The sequence below is a fragment of the Salvelinus alpinus genome, chromosome 9 (genome assembly GCF_045679555.1).
Source record: "Salvelinus alpinus chromosome 9, SLU_Salpinus.1, whole genome shotgun sequence".
NCBI lineage: Eukaryota > Metazoa > Chordata > Actinopteri > Salmoniformes > Salmonidae > Salvelinus > Salvelinus alpinus.
The window spans coordinates 17,324,196-17,332,953 of NC_092094.1; the positions used below are offsets into that span (position 1 = coordinate 17,324,196).

At 44.6% G+C, this 8,758-nt stretch overlaps 1 protein-coding gene across 1 annotated transcript; it reads left to right on the forward strand.

Moving 5' to 3' along the window:
• The first annotated feature begins 1,286 nt into the window (after nucleotides 1-1,286).
• On the forward strand, nucleotides 1,287-4,554 carry LOC139584419 (DEP domain-containing protein 7-like). The gene is made up of 9 exons (XM_071416221.1): nucleotides 1,287-1,419; nucleotides 1,714-2,134; nucleotides 2,236-2,360; nucleotides 2,513-2,699; nucleotides 2,857-3,119; nucleotides 3,252-3,394; nucleotides 3,687-3,812; nucleotides 4,061-4,136; nucleotides 4,224-4,554. The coding sequence occupies exons 1-9, from the start codon at nucleotides 1,353-1,355 to the stop codon at nucleotides 4,436-4,438; spliced, it is 1,623 nt and encodes a 540-aa protein (XP_071272322.1). The 5' UTR covers nucleotides 1,287-1,352; the 3' UTR covers nucleotides 4,439-4,554.
• The last annotated feature ends 4,204 nt before the right edge of the window (nucleotides 4,555-8,758 follow it).

Consider the following 8,758-nt stretch of genomic DNA (forward strand, 5'->3'; position numbering starts at 1 on the left):
CGCGCACAGCCAGGGGAAAGGCGGGTGCACAGAACACACTTTCATATCGCGAGGAAAAACTGGACTGAATTTGGCGCTGGTCTGACACATGCACAGCAGCATATCTATAACAAGTCGTTGAGAAGTGAAGACTGACTGAGCGACGTATAGGCCTACCCAGAGAGGAAGAGGCGAAGCGAGAGGTTTCACCCTCGACAAAATCTGTCCAAAATAAAGCCAATGAGTTTCTATGGGCTTATTATTGGACCTAAGCTTCCCACCTTTGGGACAACGACTTCCATTGTTAGGGCATGTATATTAGTATCTCGTCATTATATACAGATATCTGGCTACCTTTGCCAACGGTTTCAATTAGTTACCTCAACCACAAAGTAAAACTTGGCTATATCGTTACAATTCATTAACACAACATTTTATTTGGGTTTTAATTTAAGGTAAGGCATAATGTTACCAGTGTGGTAAAGGGGGTAAGGTTTTAAATCACATTTTAAGAAGATCATTTGTAGAGATAGGCGGGGTATAGGACGTTGTGGCTGGGGTAACTAGCGACGACCCTAGCCAACCAAATATGGTAGCTGCAACCCAATATGTCGACTGGTGGGTGGCAGTGCATTCCATACACACTGTGTGGCTAGACCTGTCCACATTATTCTACCTTTGTAAAGGGAAGGGAACGCTGCTGCTACCTCGCTCTCCAACCAAGGTGAATGCAACAGACTGAAGTTAAGAGGAAATGCAGCAACTCTTGGAGGACAGTGGACGTTTATAAAAGTGCTTATTAAACGTAAAACTTAAAATTTCAAGTGGTCCTCCTATGGGCTCAGGAACCAATCACAATGGGAATACAAAACAAGATGCAGAGACCTGACAAATTGTTTTTAAACTCAGACTGACCAATAGATTATAATTACAAATAATTTTACCTAAACGGGCACGAGCGTTTATTTGCTCTGGCTGCCATCTAGTGTTCAAGTGTGTAATTGTTCCAAAGTCTCCTTGACGCTGTATTAGCGTAGTCCTTGGAGTAGAAGACACCAATAATGTAAAAGCGAGCTCTTTGACAAAATAATCCATGCTAGTTAGTTATACTATTCACTACATACCACTATTTTAAATCGAAATGAATAGCCAACATTTTTGTTACATTCGCTCAATTGTTCAAGTTCAATTGATGTAATCAGCAGGGATAATGCCTACTGCGTTCGTATACTATTCTACTTATTATTCTACTGCGTCTTTAACAGTTAATTAAGGTTTCCCTTGCTCACCTGAGGAATGAATAAAAGGGTAACGTTTTGGACAGATTTTTTTTTTTTCTTCAGTACGTCACCACCATCCTTACCAATTGAGGAATGGCCACAGTGAAGGAGAGAGCTGCCGCGCTGAATTTGTCTGGGAAACTGTGTCTGCGTTCTCCAGGTACAAACTTTGACCTTTATTGATGGCTGTAAACGTATGCACGAATCATTAGCCTACATGGTCGCCATATTTTTCTACATAATCAAACCAATGACTCCCATGGTTTTGTTTGTACATTTTACTTTCCCCTCGTATAGAAGGCCCGCTTATTTATTTGAACTGACTTTGTTGTCCTTGAAGGCATTGAGTGGTCTAACAACATCACTGTTTATCAAGCACTGACTGCTGATGGTTTAACCAAGGATATGGTTAAACCTTTAACCAGTTTCTTTTCTCACTCATTTTGTGTTACAGGTCATGGCATGGTCCATAAGCCATTCCAGGCCTCTCCTATATGGAGCAGCATCATTGCCAACCTCAAAATGTCAGTAAAGGTGAAGCGAAGGCGCTTTCACCTGAAGTCACATAATGACTGCTTTCTGGGGTCAGATGCAGTGGATGTGGTGTTGGACCATATAGTCCAGAGCAAGTTCTTTGAAGGTGCTGACATCTCACGGGACAAGGTGGTGCGTGTTTGTCAGGCCCTCCTGGACTGTAAGGTGTTTGAGACAGTTGGAGCAAAGGTCTTTGGTAAAGATAAGAGGCAAGATGTTTTCCAGGACAGCAAAGGTTACCTCTACAGGTTTCTGAACACACAAATGCCTTCTATGGATGAACTTGAAAAAGGAATCCTTTCTCCTGGTATTCAAAGCACCTTTTGCAGTGCTTCTTGCAGGTGGTTATTTGTTTTGATTCTATTTCCTTTATTTGAGACAAGTCAATATGAAATATTAATTGGATATAGTCTTTATTTGACTTTGCCTTCAAATGTTGCAGGCAAGAGGAGCAACTCTATTCACATGGTACACCTCTGAGATCCAACCAACTGTTGGAAACTGTCCTGGGAAACCTGAGTCTGAGTCCAAGCAAAGCACACATTGATTCTCCATTACCACAGACCCGTAAGTCATCTACTATCATAGTGTAAAGTCGGTATCATCTGATTTAACTACATCAGAGGTGCTGGTGTTGGGCAAAAACTAAAATGTGCTCCATCTCGGTCCCCAGGACTAGTATTGAACTCTAGTTGACAGTCCATTCCTTTACTCTGTAGTGGTTGATGAAGTGTGGCGTGAGGAGACGATGCTGAGACTGCTGCAGCTGGTAGAGCTCCCTATGTTGGACAATCTGTTGGAAGGTGGAGAGGCCTCTCCCCGTCGCATGGCACAGAGGGACCCAGACTTGATTTACACCAGCAACTACCTGGACCGTGAGATCCTGAGGGCCTTCAAGGACTCACAGTATGTAGTGTGACTGATCGGTCTTACTTGAATAGCTAAGATGGATATTTTTAACATGAATGAAGCTTCTCATGCAGGCCTACGGAGTACAATATTCCTGGTGGTGAGTGACATAACAGTTTCAGTGGCGCAGGATTATTTACTTATTCTGTTGAAGGGAGGATAATTGGCTTACAGCAGCATTGGACTGTCTGGAGTTCCTGCCTGACCAGCAGGTGGTGGAGGTGAGCCGTGATCTGCCCAGGTGTCCAGACGTGGTGGGTGTTGGCCAGGGTCAGCCCTGTTGCTCAGGTTCAGGCACCCAGCAGTGCAAACTTCTGCTGTATGAAACATTGGTGAAATACTATGGCCAGCCCGACCGCTCACCCCTGCTCGCCAACCACATGTCCGACTTCTACACTGGGGTTACCGAATTACTAGGTGAGACCGGCGCTATGACCACTTAATATTACTTGGGTCATGATTGGTACTTTTTCATTTTTTTTTTTTACTGTTTCCAGGTATATCATAAGCAATGTGTAGGGCTGCATTAACTTGTGCTTCTTTTTGCAGTGAATGCAAAGTTTGATAAAGCTCTTGAGGCACTGCAGTTGTGTTTGAAGCTTCTGCACCCTCGTAAGCGGGAGGAACTGCGCACATTGTTGAGCTTCATGGCTATGGCTGCAGACCCACTGGAAATCAAGCTGGACAAAGAGGTGAAGACCATGGGATCAGTTATTGTTATGGGATAGTTATTTCTGTATGGAGTCAGCGTTCTTATTCATTTACTTTTGACTCATTTAGCAGACGCTCTTATCCAGAGGAATTTACAGGCACAATTAGGGTTGAGTGCCTTGCTCAAGATTTTCAGACTGCTCTGGGATTTGAACATGTGGACTTTCGGTTACTGACCCAACACTCTTAACTGCTACACTACGTGCCACATCTTGATTAAGCACAATTTGATTCTGGTTCATGTTGGAATAACTCATACTGTCTCATTTTCAGATTGAGAACAAAATGGTTGTGAAGATGGCTTTTTCCAGAGCCATCATCCACAGCAAATCTCTAGCCAAAGAGAAAGTGGACCTCCTGGTGCTGTTCATGCTGGACAACCGCCATTACATTTTTAAGGTATTCTTGATTTGTTGACAGAGCAGTGACTGATTTTTTTGGGTCCTTAAAGCTATATATACTGAGTGTAGAAAACATTGCTCTTTACATTGTGTACGCACAGCTCAATATTAGAAAGGGGTTAATGATTTGTACACGCAGTGTAAATCCCATGTATTTTTATGAACACTATGTTGTGAATGCCATATGAGCATGCAATCATTACATTAAGTTTGATACATGGCTGGTTTGAAACATTTCTGTCTCAGATACCAGGATCTTTGCACAAGCTGGTCAGTGACAAACTTGCCAGAGTTGTGCAAGGGGAACAACCAGATGTGACAGGTAAAATATCTATCTAGTAGTCTTTGTGGAAGAGTGCTGACTGCCTCAAATCAATCACCTACACATTGTTCTCTCCATTGTCCTTAGGGTCCACGTTCTGTCAGCAAGTCTCAACAAAGGCTTATACTGACTGTACTCAAAGAACAACACATGAAGCGCTGTTGGTGTTACTGAGGAATATTAATGAAGACCCAAAGCACTCTGCCAAAGAGAGGAAACGGCTCCTCAGGCAATTTTACCAAGGCCATCCAGAAATATTTGTTCAGTATTTTGGGGATTCTGTGTCTGCTGTCGGTGTGTAGCCAGTGTCAATGTTGTCAAAAGATCACTTTGTACATGCCTAGGTCACTTTGTATGCATGTGATTCTGAATTAAATTTAAATAAAGTCTTAATCCATGGACACCATGGTACATTGCACACTGTCAGTCATAAATACTGAAATTGTAGCCATCTGAGAAATAACTTAAACTCATAGAAAGATGAGCTCCATTTCCCACAGTATCCAAAAGGCAATACACACATTGGAACTGATGTTGAGCGTTTGACCGGACCAGTAGTTGAATTTCTTAATTTTGGCCACAGTCGATGCCGTAAGACTTCATTTTCACCTGTTTCCACTTGCCACAGTCATTGTAAATTAATAAACATTGTATTTCTGGTATTACTTTAGTGAGGGTCATGCATAAGGTTGGGATTAAAATCACATTAAGAGATTGTAGAAATAGGTGGTTTATGACTTTGTGGTAACTAGTGACCATTTTCACCGGTTAGTGCTATCAGGGATCCTTGGGATGTCCCTACCCTAAATCCTAACCTTGTTATTTAACCAGGTAGGCCAGTTGAGAACAAGTTCTCATTTGGCTGTGTACAGCTGCTTAAAGTTAGTGAGGGAGATGTGTATTCAGCTTCAGAGATTTTTTTTGCAATTTGTTCCAGTCATTGGCAGCGGAGAACTGGAAGGAAAGGAAGTGTTGGCTTTGGGGATGACCAGTGCAATATACCTGCTGGAGCGCGTGCCACGGTGACCAGTGCAATATACCTGCTGGAGCGCGTGCCACGGTGACCAGTGCAATATACCTGCTGGAGCGCGTGCCACGGTGACCAGTGCAATATACCTGCTGGAGCGCGTGCCACGGTGACCAGTGCAATATACCTGCTGGAGCGCGTGCCACGGTGACCAGTGCAATATACCTGCTGGAGCGCGTGCCACGGTGACCAGTGCAATATACCTGCTGGAGCGCGTGCCACGGTGACCAGTGCAATATACCTGCTGGAGCGCGTGCCACGGTGACCAGTGCAATATACCTGCTGGAGCGCGTGCCACGGTGACCAGTGCAATATACCTGCTGGAGCGCGTGCCACGGTGACCAGTGCAATATACCTGCTGGAGCGCGTGCCACGGTGACCAGTGCAATATACCTGCTGGAGCGCGTGCCACGGTGACCAGTGCAATATACCTGCTGGAGCGCGTGCCACGGTGACCAGTGAGCTAAGGCAGGGCTTTACCTAGAAGACTTAAAGATGACCTGTAGCCAATGGGTTTGGCGACAAATGTAGTGAGGGCCAGCCAACGAGAGCATACAGCTTGGGGTGGTGGGTAGTATATGGGGCTTTGGTGACAAAACAGATGGCACTGTGATAGACTACATCCAGTATGCTGAGTAGAGTGTTGGAGGCTATTTTGTCAAGGATCGGTAGGATAGTTTTACGAGGGTATGTTTGGCAGCATGAGTGAAGGTTGCGTTGTTGCGAAATAGGAAGCAGATTCTAGATTTAATTTTGGATTGGAGATGCTTAAAGTGCGTCTGGATGGAGAGTTTACAGTCTAACCAGACACCTAGGTATTTGTAGTTGTCTACATATTCTAAGGCAGAGCCATCCAGAGTAGTGATGCAAGTCGGGCGGGCGGGTAACAATTGGTTGAAGAGCATGCATTTAGTTTTACTAGCATTTATAAGCAGTTGGAGGCCATGTGTTGTATGGCATTGAAGCTCGTTTGGAGGTTTGTTAGCACAGTTTCCAAAGTAGGGCCAGATGTATACAGAATGGTGAGCGACATCATTGGTATATACAGAGAAAAGAGTCGGCCCGAGAATTAAACCCTGTGGCACCCCCATAAAGACTGCCAGAGGTCCGGACAACAGGCCCTCCGATTTGACACACTGAACTCTATCTGAGAAGTAGTTGGTGAACCAGGCGAGGCAATCATTTGAGAAGGCAAGGCTATTGAGTCTGCCGATAAGAATGCGGTGATTGACAGAGTCGAAAGCTTTGGCCAGGTCGATGAAGACGGCTGCACAGTTCTGTTTTTTATCGATGGCGGTTATATCGTTTAGGACCTTGAGCGTGGCTGAGGTGCACCCAATGACCAGCTCGGAAACCAGATTGCATAGTGGAGAAGGTACGTGGGATTCGAAATGGTCGGTGATCTGTTTGTTAACATGGCTTTCGAGGACCTTAGACCTATATCCATCCTGCCCTGCCTTTCTATCACAGTTTGGGCCTAGAGTGTCTCCCCCTTTGAAGAGGGGTATGACTGCGGCTGCTTTCCAATCTTTGGGGATCTCAGACGATACAAAAGAGAGGTTGAACAGGCTAGTAATAGGGGTTGCAACAATTTCGGCAGATAATTTTAGAAAGAGGGTCCAGATTGTCTAGCCCAGCTGATTTGTAGGGATTCAGATTTTTCAGCTCTTTCAGAGCATCAGCTGTCTGGATTTGGGTGAAGGAGAAGCAGGGGGGGGGGGTTTGGGCAAGTTGCTGCAGGGGGTGCAGAGCTGTTGGCCGGGTAGGGGTAGCCAGGTAGAAAGCATGGGCAGCCGTAGAAAAATGATCAATTATCGTAGATTTATCGGTGGTGACAGTGTTTCCTAGCCTCAGTGCAGTGGACAGCTGGGAGGAGGTGCTCTTATTCTCCATGGACTTTACAGTGTCCAAAAACTTTTTGGAGTTAGTGCTACAGGATGCAAATTTCTGTTTGAAAAAGCTAGCCTTTGCTTTCCTAACTGACTGAGTATATTGGTTCCTGACTTCCCTGAAAAGTTGCATATCGCGGGGGATATTCGATGCTAATGCAGAATGCCACAGGATGTTTTCGTGCTGGTCAAGGGCAGTCAAGTCTGTGGTGAACCAAGGGCTATATCTGTTCTTAGTTCTACATTTTTTGAATTGGGCATGCTTATTTAAGATGGCGAGGAAAGCACTTTTAAAGAGCAACCAGGCATCCTCTACTGACGGGATGAGGTCAATATCCTTCCAGGATACCCGGGCCAGGTCGATTAGAGAAACCTTCTCGCTGAAGTGTTTTAGGGAGCGTTTGACAGTGATGAGGGGTGGTCGGTTGACGGCGGATCCATCACGTATGCAGGCAATAAGGCAGTGATCGCTGAGATCCTGGATGAAGACAGCAGAGATGTATTTAGATGGCAAGTTGGTCAGGATGATATCTAAGAGGGTGCCCAAGGTTACGGATTTAGGGTTGTGCCTGGTAGGTTCCTTAATAATTTGTGTGAGATTGAGGGCATCTAGCTTAGATTGTAGGACGGCCGGGGTGTTAAGCATGTCCCAGTTTAGGTCACCTAACAGTACAAACCTAACAGTACAAACAGTACAAACTGTGGTATACAGTTTAAAACATGTTATAATTAATTAAACCTTTTTACTATTCCTTTCTTACAGATATAGAGCCTGGTTATAGGTGTTGACATCCTGCCGTTTCCAATTCCACCCAAGCCCCAGCTCTGTAAGTTTTCCAGGCATAAAGTAGTTCACATCCAGACAGGCTTTGGAAAATACAAACAAACTAACAGATTTTTGTAGCATCTCTACTGTATCGGGCATGTTACTGCGGTCTTTTTTTAAAGTCAATAAACATGTGTGTAAAGTGTATACTTTTTCACAGTAGATTTGTTTAAGACCACCTAGAAACATCTGATTTACCCCACAGCATTAATTAATAAGCTGGGTAGAAAATGAATCTGTTTAAGTCATAAGTAAAGGCCTTTCAAAAAGAGGCTGGCATGATTGACTGTGACACATATTTAACACGTATTGCTTGTTACAGAAGACTACTGTTGTACATTGAATATCGATTCATCCCTGTTACACCTTGATGTGTTGGCTCTCTATGTCTGTACATAGTGTGAAATGCGGTTTCCCTAAAGTTATTACCCCCTAAACCTGAATCTGAAATTAACTTTATGATCTTTTCTTAACCCTATTACTTTGGGGTTCTAATCTACCTCTTTTAACCCCCCCCCCCCCCCCCCCCCCCAAGGCAGGCAGACAGGCAGACAGGCAGGCAGGCAGGCAGGCAGGCAGGCAGACAGGCAGGCAGACAGACAGACAGGCAGACATTCCTGCTTCATAGACAACAACCCTAAGGGCAATAAAATAGGGTGGGTGTGGGGTCATACTCTTTGAAATGTTCAAACACATCCCCCCAGTTCAACGAGGTCCCTAGACATCAATCATCATGACAACTTCAAAGGAATAGATGCATTATATACATAAATTCACACTCACTCTAAGGCGTGAGAACAGGAACAGGATGCCCCTATATGGGCATAACCACGTGATAACTTCCCGCCAGGATGTCCTGACCAGATGCCCAAATATGGGC

What these genes read in the sequence shown, in the direction of transcription:
- LOC139584419 (XM_071416221.1), top strand. Translation starts at nt 1,353, where the DNA reads ATGGCCACAGTGAAGGAGAGAGCTGCCGCGCTGAATTTGTCTGGGAAA. An exon ending in AAATCAAGCTGGACAAAGAG is followed by an intron (nt 3,395 to 3,686) that starts GTGAAGACCATG and finishes TCTCATTTTCAG; the next exon opens with ATTGAGAACAAAATGGTTGT. An exon ending in GGAACAACCAGATGTGACAG is followed by an intron (nt 4,137 to 4,223) that starts GTAAAATATCTA and finishes CATTGTCCTTAG; the next exon opens with GGTCCACGTTCTGTCAGCAA.